At 44.8% G+C, this 22844-nt stretch overlaps 1 protein-coding gene across 11 annotated transcripts in view; it reads left to right on the forward strand.

The window, feature by feature from the left end:
- The window catches only part of CACNA1B (calcium voltage-gated channel subunit alpha1 B), a 474760-nt gene that overhangs the window by 276792 nt on the left and 175124 nt on the right, over positions 1-22844 (forward strand). For 8 of the 11 annotated variants that reach the window (XM_074973540.1, XM_074973542.1, XM_074973543.1 and 5 more), the window contains 5 exons: positions 165-221; positions 981-1052; positions 2778-2867; positions 7185-7394; positions 20588-20700. In XM_074973540.1, the coding sequence (XP_074829641.1) occupies positions 165-221; positions 981-1052; positions 2778-2867; positions 7185-7394; positions 20588-20700 (542 nt within the window). The remainder of the gene's footprint in view (positions 1-164; positions 222-980; positions 1053-2777; positions 2868-7184; positions 7395-20587; positions 20701-22844) is intronic. The other 3 variants (XM_074973544.1, XM_074973546.1, XM_074973551.1) reach the window with 1 other exon arrangement.

Genomic DNA, 22844 nt, shown 5'->3' on the forward strand with positions numbered 1-22844 from the left:
TGCTGCCCCTTATTCAATGCTGAGTCTAAAGACTCAGTCTAATTGGGTGGTATGGTGAGCTGAGGCTGTGGCAAACGTCCACGCCCACTGCCTCCCAGTCAGGGAGCTTTACGATGACAATGCAACTGATCCAGGGTTGAGCGCTGCTTTTTCCCTTTTTGCAGAGGAGGTGATGCTGGCAGAAGAAGACAAGAATGCTGAAGAGAAGTCCCCTCTGGACGGTAGGTTGTTTTGCCTTGTACTTTTCCTCTTGCAATAGAGGAGAGGTTTATATGCCATTTGCAGATGTGGTTTTCACTGTGACCTAGCGGGTACAAGCACCATATCTTTGCATGCAGCTGAAAATTCCGATCCCAGCCTTGGAGCAAAGACAGCTAAAATTCCCTCTTCCTGTGTAGGACTTCTTCAAAGTTTCAGGTGGACAATCAGCAGCTATGAGACACGTCTTTCTGGGATGGGGTGCCACCCCTGGGATATGCCAGACTCCCAGTGTAATTGTGGGGGTCTGGTGTGCACAGGGCCCCCTACCAGCCTCTGGGTTGCATGGAGGGATGTGTCTACTTGCAGCCTCGAGGGGAAAGCTGCAGTGTGGATGCCAGCAAAATAAATAAAGGCAGGGCTCTAAATCAAGGTTTTCAAAAGGATTTGACAAAGAGACTAAGACCCCTGTTACTTTTAAGCAGTAAGACATAGCAGGGTGTGGTGATCTTATCTAATCTCACGACTCATAGGGGCCTCATGTTAGCAGGAGAACTCAAGGGAGTACGATTTCCAAAACAGGTGCCGTGAGACTATGGAGAGTGTTTTCCCCCTGCCTCTGACATCAAGCTCTTAGGATGTTACAGACAGTGAACGTTCAGTTAAAGACTCTTCCCTCTCCCTTTTCTGACCATCTTTCGTCCTCCTGTGTCTCCTCCTTTTCCCTTCCCTCCCCGTCCCTCCCCTTCTCTTTTTTTGTTTCTCCTCCCATTCACTGTCAGGGAGGGCCGCCTCCGAAGGGCCAGTTCAGCAAGGCACAGCACCGGCGGAGACTGGCGGCAGCAGCTACAACAGTGAGTGGATTGCAAATCAACAGGGGGTTAGGTGGCACAGTGGGGTGATGCTTTTTGCTCGTGGCCTCAGATCCTGAGTACCGTAGGTCACTAGGAACAAGGTTTGTCTGAATCCTCCATGGCCACTGGTCCACCATTCGAAAGGATCACAAAATCTAGCGTGCTTTGGAGTGGTTGGTGATCTGCACGCAGGAGAGGCCCAGGAGTGGAAAAGCAGGGGGTAGGGCAGGTCAGGTTGGAGGTGCTTCGGCAGAGCTTTGGGGTGGGAGGGAAGTTTTGCACGGTGCTTGGCGGGAGCCAGTGCTGTTGGTGCCTCATTGTAATGAGCACCTGGTTTGGAGGAATAGCTTTACACGGTGGGAGTTGTATAAATAAAACAGAGATGGACTTAGGTCACAGAATTCAGACCCAGATATTTAATGCCCCAAAGCTGGGGCCTGTTGGTGTCTAGGATTTATGTTCAGCCTGTTATAAAGTCGGTATATGCAAAAATTGGATCCAGATCCCAGTTCCGATTAGCACCCTTCACCCTCCAAAGTTCGGATACTTGTGAATCTGGGGGGGTTGCTGTGAGCCCATCTCTAAAGTGAACTAACTATGTAATCATTTATAAGAAGGATTTTGATGCTGAGGAGGTGGTGCACCCATTATTCAATCATAGCAATGCAGCTGGTGTAGGATAAGGATCCCCTGTTCACATTACCCTAAACCCCAATTATCCTCAAGACAGTTCTGACATAGCAGATTTCCTATAGGTCTCTAGTGGACAGTTTGTATCACCACACCATGGAGTGTCTTACTGCTGGTATCAAATGGTGCTTAATCATTATATGGTTTTTAAACTTTTATCAAGACGGTATCAACATATTTTCTGATAGTTTGCAAGGTTCCAAGGCAGGTGGTCTAAGGCTCAGAGCCGGGTTTGCGAGGCAGCAATTCCGCTTTGCCACTGACATGTTCAATGGCCTGGGGCAAATCAGGTAATCTTTCCGTGCCGCAGTTTCTCCATCGGTAAAACAGGGATAGTGATATTTACCTACCTCACAAAAGGGGTTGCTGGGTCAGGCTTATGTTTTCAAAGAGTTTTGACGTCCCCAGATGGAAGGTATTGCAGAGTGGGTGTCATTAAAAAGACATTCACCATGGGATATTATCTGCTTACCCGTGGTATTTCCTGTGCTTAGGGCAACATACAGTGGCAAACTTTCTCTACTGGACTAGAGTGAATGCTGACGTTTTAATGGTGCATGCGGTAGAATGTGAATATGTTAACAGACAATAGCACTACTATCCCATATCTCCTCATGGCTCAATTAACCAAGCCAAATCTCTCTTCTGCACATGCCTTTGTTTCATCTAAATATCACTCCAGTAGTTGTGCATGAACAATGGTGGCATGCCCTGCCTCTGAGCTCTAAGAAGCTACCAGATATTTGTCTTTCCTGCTGCCTTTCCACTTCAGTTGCATTGAGACATGGGTGAACAGAAGTCCTGCCTGGCAAACTTTCAAGATTTAGAAGGTTAAATAAATAATGACCCGGGCATCAAAGCAAGCAGAGGCCACAGTACAAAGCTGTAGGTTGATCCATTTGCTATGGCTTATCCGTATATGGCAGCTTTTAGCTGGCATTGGGAAGGAAATACAGGCCTCGGAGAGTGAGCGGTGGAGAGAGGATTGACTACACAATGTTTATAGTGCTTTTTATTTTTTAAATTTGCATGCAGTGTTGAAAAGAGCTACAATAAAGAAGAGCAAAAATGACCTGATTCATGCTGAAGAGGGGGAGGACCATTTCACAGACATTTGCTCCGTTGGTGAGTACTGGCCCTGCATTCTCTGACGGTGTTAAGAACTTGGGCAAAGTGCTTTCGTGTCACACTCCTCTGAGCTATACCTTTGTTTCAACAGATGGCACTTAATTGCTAGAACCCATGGACATTTCAGCATCTGGTCCTTAACCAGTGTGCAAGGGAGTGGGAGAGGAGCCAGGAGCGCTCCTCCACACTTTTGCACTCCTGCTTGAGAGCCAGATGCAATCCCAGTCCTTGCCGTTACAGAGCCCTTGGAGGAGTCATTCCTGCATCAGGCACAATCACTCTGGGTCTCCTTTTTGGGAAATGCTCCTTCATGCATATACCACCCACTGTGTCAGGCTGGGCCTTAAAGTGTTCTCTAGCCTCATCTCTTGTGGGGAGGCGAGAGAATGGACAAAAGATCCAAGCTCATAAATGAACAGTGTTCCCTGATGGACACATGGCTGACTTCTTTACAGAATGGCTTGTATTCTGGATGGTCACAGGGAAACCCTAGACTGGGTGTCTCTGCTAGCTCTATAACCTTTACCCTAGTGATGTCTCTTGTTGCAGATCTCCACATTGCTAAGCCAGATGTGGAGATGAAGGGCGCACAAATGGTCACCCCATGCTCACATGCATAAATCAGGTGCAGTGTGCACCATTATATACCTGTCCCAGACCCTTTCCATGACCACAGAATCTTCCAATACATAAAGCAGGAATGTGATAGGGTCCAGAAACCCTACTTGCTTTCCAGAAAATGGGAATTAATTCTCTTCTTAGACCTCACACAGGTGGACAGGGTGGAGTGATGAAACTGGACTGGAGGGCTGCAAGCTCAGGCAACTCTCTGCTGCTTGAGCACCAGCATAGGGAAGGCCTTTGAGATGATAAATTTCCACCTCGAGTGGTGGCCAGGCTGGACTATAGCCCCAAGCTGGGAACATGTCCTGATTATTTTCTGGTAAATCATTTTGCCCTCTCTCCTCTAACCATCCTGAATGAACCCCTAGGAAGAAACTTTGCTGAGTGTGTCTTGATTTTAGTTTGCTGCTAAAGCAGCAGCTACTCTCAGCCAGCTTCTAATGCATTACCATGCTACCACAGACACTAAGGAGCAGCAGATCATGAGCTTTTAATGATGCCCATTGAAAATGGAAGCATAAATGGTACTTTTCCATGTGCACGTACAAATGTGAATGCACCATGCACACTCACCTCCACTCTTTGAAAATTTGGCACTTAATGGTCTGAGGGCTTGTCATAGAATCATAGAATCATAGAATATCAGGGTTGGAAGGGACCCCAGAAGGTCATCTAGTCCAACCCCCTGCTCGAAGCAGGACCAATTCCCAGTTAAATCATCCCAGCCAGGGCTTTGTCAAGCCTGACCTTAAAAACCTCTAAGGAAGGAGATTCAACATGGCAAGCTGCTGCGTGGCAAACCAGGGAGTGAATCTAGAGCACCCTAGCTTGCCACACAGTAATGTCCCATGTGGATGCTGCTATAGTGCAGTGAAAGTCCCGAAGTGAGGCTTGGCGTACAACTAATTGAAAGTACAATGAGCCTAGCTGCTTCTGGGACTTTCACTGTGCTGTAGCGTTGTCCACATGGGATGCTGCTGCACAACGAGCTGGTGTACTGTAAAATCACACCATGGCTTGTTGTGCGGTTACTTGCTCTGTAAACAGGCCCCAAGAGATTCAAAGGTTTTGGTTTTCTTAAATGAGCAGCGGATCAGTCCAGGTGAGTGCTGTATAGCACAGTGGTGTGGCTCTGCAACCCACCATCCCATCCGCGGGAATCCACCCAGATTAGCCACAAAGCAGTTGAACGGCTCAGCCTGCTGAAACTAGTCGGAATTTTTTGTTGCTGGAGAAATCAGAACACCAGTGTGTGTGTGTATTTTGGAGTGAGGTGGAGTTGCTGTGTGGGTGGCAGGAGGTCCACACTGCTACAGCATTCCCTTATTGCCACGAGGTCATACAGGGAGCTTTTAATCTATTTCTAAGTCCTCTCGGGCTCCAGGAACTTGTGACGCACGAGCAATTCTCTGCATCTAGCGCCTCACGCAGCAGATCTGGTGGAAGCAGGAGCACTTGCACTCATGGATAATCTGATGCTGAACTGAGACCCACCTACTGAGCGTATGGTCAGGAAAATATCTGCGATGCCCCCTTTTCTGTGTGACTGGTTCCCCTGGTTGGGAAGAGTGTGTTTGGTAAAGCATGGCACATGGTGGAGAAGAAGAAACAAACACAGCAGTGAAAACTAAAACTGCTGCAGGCTGTGGAAGAGAGATTTTACCCTCCTGAAATGCATGAAACTCTGATATGATAAATAATCAAAACATACTGGGGTTTATGGATAAAGTGAGGATTTAATGAGGGTTTTTTCCAATGTTTTCCTTATGCTGTAGTAACATATCTCTCTGATGTGACTTAAAGGCCTTAGAAGAACTAACAATCTAATTACAAAGTGTGATGTAAATGTGCTGACCAGTGCAGTAGTTGCACTGATGAGCCTCTTGCCAGCTGTTACCTGCACAAGTTGCTCTGTAATTCAATTAATAGTGCCTCCAGGAACCTTATAGCCACATTAGAAAGCTGTAGAACAATAAACATCAGTCACAGTGTGCTTTCTGAAATAATAGTTTAATCCACACTTCTATTTTCTCCCTTCTCTTTGTGTTCTTTCTGTGCTGATAAAACCCCAATGGTAGATCCTGGCTGCCTTGTGATAGGAACATTAGGTACTGGGATGGAAACATTAGCACTGGAATATCCAGCCAGTTCAGCACTCTGACTGCCTAATGTCTGGTATGGTTTTCCAAGGAAAGGGCAAATTTCTGCTCAGAGGCACATGACAAATCTGTATTCTCTTCTTGGGCCAAATACCACTCTGATTTACACCGGAGGGCGGGGGGTTCACTTCAGAGAAGTTGCTCCAGAATTTGGTTATCTCAGAGCGGTGTCCACATGAAGAGCAATAGGGATGTAAGCGGAGTGGAATATCCGTGTGCACATCTCCTGGACAGCTTTGACAGCAGAGGTTTGCCATAGGTTCCTGAGAGGTCTAGATTTACAGAATAACATCAGAACTCTGACACAGCTTTCTTCTTGGCCTCCGGTTCATTCTGTTGCCTTGAAGGGCAATATAAACAGTGAGAAATTCTTCAGCATGGAAGGAGATGTTATAAAACTAATAGCACTAATATCAAACACCAGGCATTTCTACAGTGCCCGTCACTGTAGGGTGGACACTTTAATCTAGAACGCCTTTCTCCTTTCAAGTGTCTGTTTTTAAACATCTGACTCTTAATCAGGATTTCAGACAAGATGTGAACAGAGCAAACGGGAGTCAGCACACCTGCCATAGAGCACTGAGGTCAAATCCTGCTCTGTTCTGTGCAGGCGTATGAGGTGAGAGAGGGATGTAGGGAGCTTCTTCCCTCCGCACGAGCACTGGGGCAGGATCTTCGCCACGCAGGGTATTGGGAAGAGACACTGGCTTCCGCACTGGCTAGCACTCCCCAGCTTCAAAGGGATTCAGTCTGCCAGGCTAGGGAGTGGGGGTGAGCCTCTGCCCCATCCAGCTAGCCAGTGTCCGTGCTGCTGTGAGCAGAAGGCACTAGCTGGGGTTGCATCTTTCTCCTTTCTGAAGGAGAAATAAAGGGTGCTCAGCATAACTTCCCTGCACCCCGGCCAGTGCAGTGATGGGAGGCAGGGCAGCGATCGTGTACATTCTCGGTCCCAGCATTCCTGACGGCCCGAGCTGGATTGCACGGGGCAGTCAGCACACCACTCGCACTGTAGAGCCACAGGGTGCCTGCAGCCAACTCCACGGCACTCAGGCTCGCTGGCGGGGGAGAGGGGGTCACAAATAACAGAGTAAGTATCGTGCTGCCCATAGCTTGTAACCTGACCAGTCAGAGCTCAGGATTTAAGAGATTAGCTAGGATTTTTGGAGTGATTTACAGGGGCTGGGTGCCTAATTCACTGTGAAAGGCAATGGGAGCTGAGCATCTGACACCATTAGGCTCTTTTCGAATCCTAGTGTTAATCCATTGGGATGGTCTGGGCAAATCGATGTCTCTTGCAGCTCATTGTAAATATGGCCAAGTTTGTGCTTAGCTGCATTTCCAGAGAGGGGGAAGTTTCTTCGGTTTGGATCCTCAAAGGTATTTGGACATCTAACTCTCAGTCATTTCAGTTAGGCATCTACATACTTTTGAGGATCTGGGCCCTTTGTGGTTGTGATTTCAAGTTTCTCACTCCCCCATTATCTTCCTGATTTTAGTGTGATGGTAATCCCTTGTGTCCTCCAATGCCCAGGGTCTCCATTTGCCCGGGCCAGTCTGAAGAGCGGAAAGAATGAGAGCTCCTCATATTTCCGGAGGAAAGAGAAGATGTTCCGGTTCTTCATCCGGCGCATGGTGAAAGCACAAAGCTTCTACTGGATCGTCCTGTGTGTCGTCACCCTGAACACTCTGTGCGTCGCCATGGTGCATTATGACCAGCCAGAGGGGCTCACCACTGCTTTGTGTAAGTGCCAGGGATCAGAGTCACGTTCCATCCGGTCCTCCCACTCCTGAGTGCTCTGAGCACTAGCCCCATGTTGCCATTAACACCTGGAGCCTTGAGGCCTTTTTGTAATTTCTTATGCCTCATCCAGGAGTTTCACAAATAAATTACTAAGTGGCTCCAAGAAACACCAGAGAAAGTGGACAATGTGCTATAAAAAACAGCCCAAGACACATCTTTGACTTGTAATGGTCAGCCACAAACTTAGCGAACATCACAGGAGGATTTTTGGGGGGGCTTGTGGATTGGGAAAAAACATTTACTTGGGTCCCTCCCAGCAGCTTTATACATTTCTCGAGCTGTCTTCCCCTGCGGCTGTCCAGAGACCCTCACAATTCAACCCCCACCCAGGAGATGTATAGCTTGTTCTCAGATTTTCCCTATGTTCAATACACTAGGCCATTTTTTATAGTAAAACATATGAAGATAATATAGACACTGAAGCCCTCTTGATATCAACTTGTGCAATGGACAGTTCCACTTAATAGCAACATTATTCCCTGCACTAAAACATTTTACACTAATTCAGTCCAATTGTGCCAATTAATAGCAAACCCTCTCTGAATGTGCACTTGTACAGAAAGTGGCTTTCCATGAGAGCACTTGCCTTAATAAGCCAGGCGTGGCCAATGAGGAGAAATGTAATAGTACCCTCCAGTGAATCACACACTGAAAATATATCTGTACACATATAAGCAGTAACACAGGACAGGTGGGTGATTATATCATATGCCTGTGCATGTTAGGTGTGTTTTAGCCCGATGTCTTCGGTCACCCATTAACATGGGCATTCGGTACTGTACAAAGGCCCTTGGAGTGTTATTGCTTTTTTAAAGTGTGTAATGTTGTTTTATTTTGTAACGAATAGCCAATGAATCCTGCTTTCTGCAGTTAGATCCTTTATACAGGTAAACTCTTCCTCAGATGATCGCCTTCTTGCTTTCACAATGCCCCCCCCCCCCGCTTTTTTTTTTAATTTTTTTTTTTTTTAAAGTAGGAGTGGCCCTGCTCATCTAAAGGTTGCAAGATTTGACCCAAAACCTCCTGAAAAATTGCAGTTTGGATAAACTGAGAATTTAAGCATACAGTGACAATGGGGATTTCGGGCACCATCAATTTCTCCCTGAGAGGCTGGGGAAGGTTGAGTTTATTATGAGGTGGAATAGCAGAGCTGCATTGTCTGTATGTATCTGACAAAGAATTCAAGTCAGATGGCTAGACATTGAATAGAAGATGATGTGTTTTAAAACCTAGCACAGAGTCAAAGCAACTGCTGAGCAGATGGTCAGTTGTAGGGCCCTGATTCTGGCTTCATAATGGTTTAAAGGTATGGTCAGTGAAGATATATCGGTGTAAAATGTTTGTGAGAGAGATCACAGTCAGACCCTTGAAGTTTAGTTCTATGACAGGAGAGCTCATGGGTATCATGAATGTGAAGGTGGTAATGGGGTCTTAGACCCTAACAGTTTAGAGAGTTGAACAGCATGTCCATATCCTGTAATTGAGTTCCCCCATGTACTGTTCTCTCCCACATCCTAGAGTCGCTCTTTGCAGAGGGACATTGTGAAAATGGTGCTGTAAGTCAGATGGTCAAATTGCATGATGCACTTTCCAAGATTTCCCTTTGGCTTTGGAGCCCTTGTCCCCAGTCCTGCTTCCACTGAAGTCCCCTGCAAAACTCCCATGGGGATCTGGCCCCAGATCTTCAGCTCTGAGGGTGACATTTTCAGAAGAGCTCAGCACCAGCAGCTAGGGCCAGATTTTCAGAAGAGCTCAGCGTGCACATGCTGATGAAGAGCGCACAGCAAACACACACTCACTCTGTGTGTAGAACCTTATGCTGAGCACTAAAAAGTTCCGCAGTGCACTGCAGGGTTCACACAGACAGTTAGTGTGCAGTATGCGGAGGTGCTGTAAATCTGTATCCCGGCCTGCTGTGCGCTAACTCTTCATGTAGACAAGCCCAGCATGTTTGATGTATGTATCAAAATGGGAACTGCTGAATGCTGAGCACTTTTGAAAATTTGGCCCCAGTTGTGCAGGCTGCACCTTTGGAAACCTGGCCCTTAGTGTGAAGATCAGAGGAGCTAGAGGTGGACTCTTGGCACAGTTTCATCAGCTTCATGCTTCTGGGTCTCAGTCCAGCAAGGTAAGAAGTACACTGGCTGGGACGAAGAGATTATTTAAGCATTTGCTTGATTTTACGCCTAAGTAGTCCCATTGGGTGAAATCCTGCGCCCGTTAAAGTCAATGACAAAACTCCATTTGACTTCAATGGGGCCTGGTCTTCACCCGTTGAGTTTCATGGGGCTGTTTAAAATTAAGCATGTGCTTAAGTGCTTTGCTGATTGGGCCAGAATGCTCAGCACCTTGAATGATCGAGCCCTTGCGCCAATATGTGAAGGTCAGACGTGGATTATCGATTCGTGGCAAATTTTTCCAAACCAGAAAAAAATAATAAAAATTAAATAAGATGTATAAAACAGAATAACTTAGGAACTAAGTCTTCCTATCTTAAAATAATAATAATAAAAAAGATTAACTTTTGAAGTCTTTCCTTTCCCACAGGCTAAAAGGGTGAAGCTACGGGTTACTGTATCTTCAAAGAGCTTCTGCTAATATTTACTAAAATATTTAATAATACCAGGTAACTGAAAGCTATAATGAGGGTTGGGTGAAAGGGAGAAAAAAGTCCTTTCAACTCTTCTCCTCTATCAGCATTTAGAGGGGAAAATAGAGACAGAAGACACAGGAAATTAGTCCTGCCTATTCTTTTTCTGAATTAAACAGCAGAAATAATAGATTAGCATAGCAAGGCAATTAGAAATCTCAGGTTTAGGATTTCTTCTCAAATTGAGACTAAATGGCTAGAAAAATGTTTTTAAGTCTTTTGTTCTAACCAGAAGATTTTAGATTTCAGATTTCCAAGTTTGCTTTCTGGAACTGACTTACGCAGTAACATTTCTGAGGGAATGTTTAAAAAGGAATGTGAACTGAAATCCATTTCATTTTGATATCCAAGCTCACATTGAAGGAATGTTTATGTTAAGTGGAATTAAAGATGCATTTCCTGGTGGGGAGAAAAAAATCTAGGATAAAGGTGAGAAGTTAAGGGTCCAACTTATCTCAGTGGGGGCAATATGGGGCACACTCCAACCCCACTGAAATGCCGACTGTGCCATGACAGCAGTAACAGTTGAGAAGAGGAGTCTACCAGAAATGACCTCCTATTATAAGTCAGAGGCCAAGTGATTAATGATTTTGGGTCACTTAGTTCTGGGCTCCCAACTTGAGACACCTTCAAGCGGCCTGATTTTCAGAAATTCTCCAACACCTGCTCTCTGAAAACCAGGCTCCTTTGCGGAGTCTGAAATTGAGCACCCAGAAATGGAAACATCCAAAACCAAAAGATGCTTTTGAAAATCTTGACCAGGTGCTCTAATCTGTGCATTTAGGATGCTACCCAACTGGGAATCACAGCTGACCCCTGTGATTGATTGATTTTCAATAGGAACAGCAGAGAAATTCTTTTCTCAGTCATATCTGTTCCTTGACTCTAAATGTTCAGTAACTTCCCAACCAGAGATGCTCTTTCTTATTTCTGTCCTATATAGTTTTCTGTGGTTTGCATGATCATTTCCTATGACACCTTCGTTATATCATTTGCAGGCCAGAGACCTTTGTATAGCTTCCCATGCCCACAAATAAATCCCTGGGTGGTGCTAAGGAAACACTGGTGGAAATGGGCCATGTGCTATTAGAAACAGCAGCCTGACATATTCTTGGCATGAGACTGTGGAAATTAGAAGTGGGTCCCAAGCCAAAACTCTAGATCCGAACCCCCACAAACTTGGTGGCCGTTCAGATCCATGTGTGAGCTTTGCATCTCTAGCCTCTCTCTAGTTAGAATATTATAAGCTGTGTAGATTGGGGACAATCGGAGAAAAGGAGCCTTGGACATGGAGAATGAACATCAGCCATAGAAATGCTAAGTGCAAGTGTCATAGCTTGTAACTCTAGCCTCATTTCATAGGCTGGAGAGGACGATATTTCAATTAAGGAAGGGTATAAGGGTATAATGGAGACCAGTAGCAGAAGTGCCACCATGCTGTGTGCAGTATTTCCAGCCTGTCTCTTAGCATTGAGTAATGAGGGGGGAAAAAAACCCTCTTCCTTTAAGATGGTTCAACGCTTCAGAAATGCCGATAGAAACTTTTCCAAACGTTAAGGGTGATCAGATCTGGTGTTTTTATTGAGGCCTGTCTCTACACTGAACCATAGGCACTCTAATTATCCCGATGTCTAATGGTGAATGAACTCTGGACGTAACAGGGTTATATCGAAGAGTGACAGTGACACTGAATGAGATTCCACAAAACCAGGAGATTTGAAATAGCTCATGGAAACACACAACAAAATCCTTCGCCACGACAGTGAGAGGTTTTAAAAACCATCCTTAAGATTAATCCATGAGTGAGCCTCTCTGTCAAGGAGTGAGACTTGGAAGGCCTGATGTAGAACACAAGAAATGTAACCACCTCTAATTATATTGTTTCCTGGAGGGCGCTTATAATTGAACTTGAAAGGAGTCTTGTGAACTGCAATGGGCAGGAGTCCGAGGAGTGAAGTCAAGTCCCAGAGGGTCTGCAGCACCTTGAAACTCAACCAGGCACCCTCTAATTCAATTATAGCTGTCCCTCTGGGAAGCATTTAATTACATTACAAATATATTTTACTTAATGAATAGATGGTGAGAGCCTTTGGGTCTGCATTGATTTTTTCTCCACCCCTGTTCTTTTAACTTTTGTGTTATTGAAATGCTTTGATTAACTTTCTCTGCTTGATATTTCTTATGGTCTCCACTGCTTTGAAACAGGAACTGTAGGAGCTTTAAGATATTAATTGGAATATCTGTTTAGTTTCACTTTTGTTTAGTAACATCTGTGTTCTGTGAATTCTTTGGACCCAGGTCCTCAGTGAATAGCAGCGGATATCCACATGCTCCTGGAATCAATGGTCCACTGGCGAAACAACCATTCCCTCCGGGAGGCAACTGGGTGACTGAGCAACAAAGTGGCAGATGAAAGTCAATGTTGATAAATGCAAAATAATGCATACTGGAAAACATAATCTCAACGATTCATACAAAATGATGGGGTCTAAATTAGCTGTTGCCACTCAAGAATTAGATCTTGGAATCATTGTGTATAGTTCTCTGAAAACATCCACTCAATGTGCCTCAGCAGTCAAAAAAGCGAACAGAATGTTAGGAACCACTTGGAATGGGATAGATAGTAAAATAGTAAATATCATAATACCACTATATAAATCCATGGTATGACTGCACCTTGAAGACTGTGTGCAGTTCTCATCAACCCATCTTAAAAAAGGTATGTTAGAAATGGAAAAGATACAGAGAAGAGCAACAAAAATGATTAAGGGAATGGGACAGCTTCCATATGAGGAGAGATTAAAAAGACTAGGACTATTCAGTGTGGAATAAGAACATAAGAACGGCCATATTGGGTCAGACCAAAGGTCCATCTAGCCCAGTATCCTATCTTCCAACAGTGGCCAATGCCAGATGCCCCAGAGGGAATGAACAGACCAGGCCATCACCAAGTGATTATCCCCTGCCCCCCACTCCCAGCCTCTGGCAAACAGAGGCTAGGGATACCATCCCTGCTCATCCTAGCGAATAGCCAGGACCTATCCTCCGTGAATTTATCTAGTTCTTTTTTGAACTCTGTTATAGTTTTGGCCTTCACAACATCCTCTGGCAAAGAGTTCCACAGATTGACTATGTGTTGTGTGAAAAAAATACTTCCTTTTGTTTGTTTTAAACCTGGTGCCTATTAATTTCATTTGGTGACCCCTAGTTCTTGTGTTTTGAGGAGTAAATAAGACTTCCTTATTTACTTTCTCCACACCAGTCAGGTTTTTATAGACCTCTATCATATCCCCCCTTAGTCATCTCTTTTCCAGGCTGAAAAGTCCCAGTGTTGTTAATCTTTCCTCATACGGAAGCCGTTCCATACCCCTAATGATTTTTTTTGCCCTTTTCTGAACCTTTTCCAATTCCAGTAGATCTTTTTTGAGATGGGGTGACCACATCTGCACGCAGTATTCAAGATATGGGTGTACCATGGATTTATATAGAGGCAATATAATATTTTCTTTCTTATTATCTGTCCCTTTCCTAATGGTTCCTAACATTCTCATTGCTTTTTTGACTGCCGCTGCACATTGAGTGGATGTTTTCAGAGAACCATCCAGGATGACTCCAAGATCTCTTTCTTGAGTGGTAACAGTTAATTTAGACCCCATCATTTTATATGTATAGTTGGGATTATGTTTTCCAGTGTGCATTACTTTGCATTTATCAGCATTGAATTTCATCTGCCATTTTGTTGCCCATTCACCCATTTTTGAGAGATTGTTTTGTAATTCTTCGCACTCTGCTTTGGATTGAACTATCTTGAGTAGTTTTGTATCATCTGCAACTTTTGCCACCTCACTGTTTACCCCTTTTTCCAGATCATTTATGAATATGTTGAATAGGACTGGACCCAGTACAGACTCCTGGGGGGGGCACCACGGTTTACCTCTCTCCATTCTGAAAACTGACCATTTATTCCTACCCTTTGTTTCCTATGTTTTAACCAGTTACCAATCCAGGAGAGGACCTTCCCTCTTATCCCATGACAGCTTACTTTGCTTAAGAGCCTTTAGTGAGGGACCTTGTCAAAGGCTTTCTGAAAATCTAAGTACACTGTATCCACTGTACCCCCTTGTCCACATGCCTGTTGACCCCCTCAAAGAATTCTAGTACATTGGTGAGGCATGATTTCCCTTTACAAAAACCATGTTGACTCTTCCCCGACAAATTATGTTAATCTATATCTCTGACAATTTTGTTCTTTGCTATAGTTTCAACTAGTTTGCATGGTACTGAAGTCAGGCTTACCAGCCTGTGATTGCTGGGATCACCTCTGGAGCCCTTTTTAAAAATTGGCGTCACATTAGCTATCCTCCAGTCATTTGGTACAGAAGCTGATTTAAATGATAGGTTATAGACCACAGATAGTAGTTCTGCAATTTCACATTTGAGTTCCTTCAGATCTCTTGGGTGAATACCATCTGGTCTTGGTGACTTATTACTGTTTAGTTTATCAATTTGTTCCAAAACCTCCTCTAATGACACCTCAATCTGGGACAGTTCCTCAGATTTGTCAGCTAAAAAGAATGGCTCAGGTTTGGGAATCTCTCTCACATCCTCAGCCGTGAAGACCAATGCAAAGAATTCTTTTAGTTTCTCCGCAATGGCCTTATCGTCCTTGAGTGCTCCTTTAGCATCTCGATTGGGGAAATATGATAGAGGTCTATAAAATCATGACTGGTGTAGAGAAAGTGAGTAAGGAAGCATTATTTACTCCTTCACATAACACAAGAATCAGGGGTCTCCGAATGAAATTAATAGGCAGCAGGTTTAAAACAGACAAAAGTATTTCTTCACACAATGCACAGTCAAACTGTGGAACTCATTGCCAGGGGATGTTGTGAAGGCCAAAAGTATAACTTGTTTCAAAAAAAGAATGAGAAAAGTTCATGGAGGATAGGTCCATCAATGGCTATTAGCCAAGATGGTCAGTGATGCAACCCCATGCTCTGGGTGTCCCTAAGCCTCTGAGTGCCAATTATCACTTAATAATTGCCCTGTTCTATTCATTCCTTTTGAAACACCTGGCATTGGCCACTGTTGGAAGACAAGATATTGGGCTAGATGGACCATTGTTCTGACCCAGTATGGCTGTTCTGATGTCTTATAGGGAGATCTGGAATAGGCACTGGAACTTCTTGGATGTTTTTGGAGCATTTTCCAATTTTTCTCCTCTGCAGAGAAAGCTCATCAGCGTCGCACAATGCTATAAATATTATGGGTCTGTTATACAAGTTCTCTTCTTCAAAGTGCAGACCTTTGTTTCGTGGCCTAGATGAAATAGATTGCAGTTCCCAGTGGACAGGTTTGCTTCATACAATCACTGACCATCACTGTTTACGTTAATTGCCACTGTCGCTAGCATTTTCAAGAGGAAGAGATTTCTGATCACTGACAATGCTTTAAGCTAGCACAAAATGGCATCATGTGAGCGAGTGGCTTGAAGCTGCTGTTAGACAAAGTCAGAGTAAAAATAAGGCACATGGTTTCAGTGAGGGTAGTTAACCATTGGAACAACTTATTTAGGCATGTTGTGTAGTTTCCATCACTTGCAGTCTTTAAATGAAGACTAGATGCCTTTCTAAAAGATATGCTACAGCTCAACCAGAAATCGTGAGGTTGACGCAGAAGTTCTGTGAGGTTCTATGGCGTGTGTTATGCAGGAGATCTGAAAAGATGATCTCAGTTGTCCATCCAGGCCTTAAAATCTATACATCTGTGAAAGAAGACCGAGGAACTAATGGACCATAGAGACTGAACTGTCCTTTCACTTCTGTAGATAAGTTTGGCTGGGCAGTGTGAAGGAAAGTCTCACGTTGCTGCTGTCCATGTTGTTCTTTGGCTCTCGCCAATGGAGGTTGACATTCTCCAGGGCTGTCAATCTAATACCTCCCACCTTCCCCCAATATGCTTTAAGAATGATTTTTTTTTTAAGGCTGAACAAAAACGTTGTTGTTACTGTTATTATTTTTTGGGAAATAGGAAACTCGATCAAGATATTTGGGCCATTACGGTCTAAGAACTCAGCTCATCTGTTTTCTTTTGTGCACCACACTGTGCTTACCAAATGCATTATGCAATTAGTTTCTTGATGATATCGTATTTGCCTTTGAAGTAGAGGCCCAGCTCCCTCTGGATATAAATATGCAACATTGGCAATTGAAAGAAAAAGGGTTTCTGAAACATGCATGTTTATTTATGTCTGCTGATTATTTCAAGCCCGCTCTCTTTAAGATGAGAGGGAGGTTTGGACCTGGGGCTCTTTTCCTGGTTAGAGGTTTCCACACAGGGAAGAGCAAATAAACCTGATAGTAGCATCCCCAACTCCTGCACCTAATGACATCAGACTTCCAGACAGTGCGGAAATGGAATTAATTTGTTGGTGATTGACAAAAAAGAGCCACTAACTACCTAATTCAGACGTATGGGGCAAAATGATACCACTGTGGCCTTTGCCAGCAGCATAAATTTTAAATTAAATTAGACTATTTGTATCAAACTATTTTCCCCTTAAATTGAATTACAGAATGCTTCTGTTTAAAGGAGATTAAATTAAATTTAGGGCCTGAATACCAGGAGGTCCAAACAATGAAATTGCATTTTCAATTATATGGGCAGGACCATGTCAGAAGAAATCCTGTTTTGGATCCGTCAGCCAGAGAAGCTGATTCATTCTGAGTTGCTCTCTTGTACTCAAGGAGTTAAGTGCTTTCATTTTTCTCTGCATCCTTGCTTCCACCCTTCCTTTACTGCCTGCATATGGCCTCTTGGTGCCAGGGCCCATGGCAGCTGGTCACCATTGAGACACTGCTGCCACTGCCAGCTTTGATCTCTGGAACCAGGTGCCGTTCAGTCTAGTTCTGGATGCAAGGATCTCTAGCTCTGAAAGGACATTTGGTTTCTTCTCTCAGGGGTGCAAAGAGGAGATCTGGAGCAGGCACTAAAACTTCTTAGCTGTTTCTCTGACTTTTACATCTGTTACTCCCATTTCTTGACATGTACCTTAAAAAACCCCAGATGGATCTGTCTCTCTATCCATCTAGCCAGCCAATCTGTGTTGTGTTTTTCTGTATATTAATATTTAGGGTGCAAGATAGTTATGAGTCCGTGGCAGTGTTGTCTAATGGGTAGGGCACTGGACCAAGACTCAGGAGACCTTGGTTCTATTCCTTGCTCTGCCATTGGCCTGCTGGGTGACCTTGGGCAAGTCACTGACCCCTCTCTGTACCTCTAAAATGGGGATAATGATACTGACCTCATTTGTAAAGTGCTTTGAGAACTACTGAGGAAAACCGCTATGTAAGAGCTAGATATTATAATACCTATAGAAGGATTCTCACACTGAGCCAGGACTTTTCTCCAGTGTAACTTCCTAGATCCACTCAAGAAGCATAGCTATTTTAAAAACTTTTGGGGGTAAATTTGGTGCTCTTGAAAGCAAGAAACCAAGAGCTTTGTCCAGAGCGGGGATCGGCAACCTTTGGCACATGGCCCATCAGGGAAATTCGCGGGCGGGTGGGATGGTTTGTTTACCTGCAGCGTCCACAGGTTTGGCCAATCGCAGCTCCCACCTGCCGCAGTTTTGCCGTTCCAGGCCAATGGGGGCTGCGGGAAGGAGTGTGGGCTGAGGGACGTGCTGGCAGCCGCGTCCCACAGCCCCCATTGGCCTGGAACGGTGAACTGTGGCCAGTGGGAGCTGCGATCACTGAACCTGTGGACGCAGCAGGTAAACAAACCATCCTGGCCCGCCAGCGGATTTCCCTGATGGGCCGTGTGCCAAAGGTTGCCGATCCCTGGTGTAGAGTTAGATAGAACAGGCATGTGGATGCAAATTCCCTGACCTGGCCTGACCTGCAGCTCCCCTTGCTGCTTCATATCTTGCCCCCTCATAGGTAGAGACTTCTGCCTGTTTCATAGCATGTGGTGGAACAAATATCCATGAAGAAATAGAAGGGTTCCACTAAACTCATTCCACTTATGTCCTGAAGGCCACATCCTTTGGTGGGGCTGAGTTCTGCTGAGAAGGGAACTGGAATTCTGTTCGAGGGCTAAGGAGAGTTGGAATCACAAAACTTAAAGGGCAGCTGTAGACAAAAGAGTGACGCTGTAAATATGGCATGTGAGTTCCATATTCTGTATCAGTTTTTATAATGCACTTACCGCTGTTGCATCCGAACACCTTCCAGCTGTGCATTAAGCATCGAGATTAATATCTGTCATATGGTTTGTTCTTCTCTCATCCTTTCCCCAGGAGGAGAACTGTGTGTGCCGTGGAGAGTTCTGTTTTGGTAGGGTTTTGTTTTTGATGTTGCTTTTAAAAAAAAGTTCCCGGGTTACTCCTTCTCAGTGACCTCAGATCCAAGCTGCTCAGTTTACGAAGCAAACAGTAGTTTTTTCCATAACTGCGACTCCTGCAAATTCAGTCTGGGATGTGAAAAATCCAGCTGGATTCTTTCTGCCCCTTATGTCATGATAGGTGATAAAAACTTCCCAATCAAAAATTTACCTGGCTGTTTTGTGGGTGATGCACGAGGCAGAATGGAACCCAACTTGCTCTCTCCGAGCTGTGTAGGTTTTGCAGGGATAACAAAAGGAAACTGCTTGGAGTCAGTCATAAAGCCAGGACTTTGGACACTGAATACACATACACAGTGCAGGTCTGTTGAATTAAGAAGTGAGTCAGCAGTGTGCCCTTGTTGCCAAGAAGGTCAACGGCATATTGGGCTGGATTAGTAGGAGCGTTGCCAGCAGATGGAGGGACATGATTATTCCCCTCTATTTGGCACTGGTGAGGCCACACCTGGAGTATTGCGTCCAGTTTTGGCCCCCCCACGACAGAAGGGATGTGGACAAATTGGAGAGAGTCCAGTGCAGGGCAACGAAAATGATTAGGGAGTTGGGGCACATGACTTCTGAGGAGAGGCTGAGGTAACTGGGGTTATTTAATCTGCAGAAGAGAAGAGTGAAGGGGGGATTTGATAGCAGCCATCAACTACCTGAAGAGGGGGTCCAAAGAGGATGGAGCTCGGCTGTTTTCAGTGGTGGCAGATGACAGAACAAGGAGCAATGGTCTCAAGTTGCAGTGGGGGCGGTTTAGGTTGGATATTAGGAAACATTGTTTCACTAGGAGGGTGGTGAAACACTGGAATGTGTTACCTAGGGAGGTGGTGGAATCTCTACCCTTAGAGGTTTGGAAGGCCCAGCTTGACAAAGCCCTGGCTGGGATGATTTAGTTGGGGATTGGTCCTGCTTTGAGCAGGGGGTTGGACTAGATGACCTCCTGAGGTCTCTTCCAACCCTAATAGTCTATGATTCTATAGGTGGTGTATTTTTACATATGGTAAAATTTGCAAAAGCACCTAAATCCCATTTTCAAAAGTGCCTGTATCATTTAGGCACCTAAGTTCTGTTTACTTTCAATGGGACTTGGATATCTAAGTGACTGACTTAAGTGTGTTTGTGACCTAAATCACTTAGAAATCCAAGTCCCATTGAAAGTAAACGGAACTTAGGTGCCTAAATGATATAGGCACTTTTGAAAATAGGACGTAGATGCTTGTAAAAATTTTACTCATCATTTTTAATACCATAATCACACCTGGAAAAAAGGTGATTTTTCAGCTATAGCACATCTCATTTAACCAGTGATCTAAAGGGACTCCTTGTTTGTGCTAGCAATATTTAGGATCACATCTCTTCGCACATTTGAGAAAACTGGCTAACTGCACTTGATACTGTTCGATGCAACCATTGGAAGAATTTATCAATGACCTTTTTAAAATCAAGATTTGATGTCTTTCTAAAAGATCTGCTCTACGAATTATTTTGGGGGAAGTTTTACAGGGGTGCTGAAACAATTTGTATAGTGAGGGTGCTGAGAGCCATTGAACCAAACTGTAAACCTTGTATATAATGGAAACCACTTCAAGCCAAGGAGTTTGGCAGCACCCCTAGTTCCAGCACCTATAATGTTTTATGGCCTGTGTTATACAGGAGGTCAAACTAGAGAATCACAATGGTCCCTCTGGCTTTGGAATCTGTGAATCTACTACCCATTTGAAAGAGCGATTGACAGGTCTGTGTAATTGTACAGATGCAAAATATTATGGGTGGAGTTAAGGGAGGCCTTTATAAACAGCCCCACAAACCTCTTTCTCAAAGTGCTTTTCATAGAGGTGGACAGGATTTCTCAAAGCTCACATACCTAACTTCCCACAGCAGAGCTGAAACTGCTTCCTTTGTGCTTCTTGCATGATGTGCCTCCCATAAGTGTATGCCAAAATAATTGTGTGAAAGGGTACTAAAGCAGTTATCTTCCCATTGCAGAGGAGTTTTCGACCAGCAGGAGGCAGTCCATACTGTGAAGCTGTTGAACTGCATTATCTCAGCCTAGCAGGACCTCATTAACTGATTCAGCCTCTTTGCTGGTTTCTAGATTTTGCAGAGTTTGTTTTCCTGGGTCTGTTCCTTACTGAGATGTCCTTGAAGATGTATGGACTGGGGCCAAGAAATTACTTCCACTCCTCATTCAACTGCTTCGACTTTGGGGTAAGTTGACATCAGCTACACAAGCTAATGTGGTGCATAAGCCCCTCCTTTGATGAGTGGTGGTATATGTTTATCAGTGAGAGCAAAGACAATGATGTCCCATGGGCACATTTTACAGGGATTAGTTACTCCTCTCTCACTTCCCTGTATAAATCAAGTGGACAGTGAGATACAATGAGGAAACATGCCAGTCTGAATACACTTCCTCTAGGAATTGTGTCCTAAGAAACCCAGTAGCCAACCAGAACTGAATGTCTGTGGGAATTGTTTTTTGCTAAAAGCCCACATGGATCCAGTTCTCATCAGCAGCCTCACTAAGTGCTCTAATACCAAGAGATGCCATTTTGAAGTTAGGGGTGTGTTTGTGTTTTAAATCATGTTTCCCTTTGCTCGGATTTCCTACCATCCTGTGGGTGACTTCCCCTCACAATACATGGGCAGTGAGTTTCAAATTTGTGTCCATAATGAGGCGTATATAATAAACGTGGGATGTTCTGGGGGAGATGCTGAGCATATGCCATTGATGTAAACATTTGTGCTCAGGCCCTCTGGAAAGACACTTCTGTTGGTGTGTGTGGATATGGGTGCCTAACACAATGTTGTGCTACATTCTGCCTACACATAGGCTTACACACCTTCTGTTGTCTTATATGGGAATTGTGTACCTGGATCCTAGGAGAGTATCTGGGCTGCAATATTTCCTGTCTCTGGAGCTCAAGATGCAGCTGCCACCATAAAGATTAGAGAGGGAAAAGTACAGCTGGGACATCTCGTGTGTCCTCCAGCCAGTCTGAGGTGGGACTTTGTCTGACAGCTTGGACGCTTAACTGACAAGATGCTGTGAGTGATTCCCTTCCCCTTCTGGGACTGAACTCGCTGTTTCTGCACCATTCCTCGACTGGGAAATGAATATCGAGACTCACTCCATTTCACTTTTGGCAGGTGCCCACCTAACGCTGACAGACCCCAGTTGTCGGCAGTCAGGATAGAACTGGGGAACCTCTGGAGCTTAGTGCAGGAGCCTCTACCACATGAGCTAGAAGCCAACTTTCTATTAGCTAAGGCTGTAGAGCAGACTCAATCTCTCTCTAAGCGGTCTTGGTTCCACTAGATGAGACAGAACACCACACCCAGAAGGTGTGTGGGTTACACCCACTCTCACAGCAGACTCTAATCGGCCCCTTTGTTGGCCGTCTCAGCAGGGAGGCCAAGGACCGATCAGGCCTAGAGCCTGGACTAACCCCTTCTCTCTAGAGGGGGGCTGTCTAGAGCAGAACAAGGCCAGGGAAGGTGGGGTGTGTCGGGCTGCTGGCTGGGCTCCCAGCCCAGGAAGGACTAACACCATGCCACTCTCTCAGGACACGGTTTATTAATTGAGATTTTAAAAGCCTCGCAAAGTCACACAAAACAAAGCTATTCCCCAGACCAACACCGGCCCCCCTCTCTCTCAGGGCCAATCATAGGAGTAAACCTTCCCCTGCAGCCCCCCCTCAACCCCAACTGAGCTTTCTCAGCTCTTCATTGGATCACCTGACTTCTTCCCAGCTGGGACTGGCTGGCCCCAGAGTCCCTGCTGCTTAAAGGGACAGACCACCCTGTTACATGTGGGAAGCATCAGGTGTATTTTCCTCTGCAGGGCTGGCAATTCCTTACCTTCTGCTTACACTGCAGAAAGAAACCACCACCCCCACCACCAACAATAAACCCCTGACAGAACATATCAAATATGTCCAGACTTGGTGATTTTCATAAGAAGACACAGCATTTAGGTGCTGGCTGGGCAGACACCATCCCCCAGTTCTGTGGGAGCAAACTGTCATGCAAATAATTGTGTGTATGGCATTGCATCCGCAACGACTTGCACCCCCAGTTTAAGTCACCTCGATGGCTACACTCCTGATTTTGGGATGTAATCAGGGACTTCAGTGAACGTCACCTAAACTAAAAGCAACAAGCTGTTGTGAGTGTAATTTTGTGCCTGCAAAAACAAAGGTTCTGCTAAGGCTGGACTGAAAATTTGGTTGGTGCCCTAGGCGAGGAGCTTGTTCAGCGCTCCTCCACCCTTCCATTTGTTAAACTTTTGAATACCTTATTATTTTATTGCATTTGTAGCCCATTTCATGACTTTGATGCATGATTTGCAT

The sequence above is a fragment of the Natator depressus genome, chromosome 16 (assembly GCF_965152275.1).
Source record: "Natator depressus isolate rNatDep1 chromosome 16, rNatDep2.hap1, whole genome shotgun sequence".
Lineage (NCBI taxonomy): Eukaryota > Metazoa > Chordata > Testudines > Cheloniidae > Natator > Natator depressus.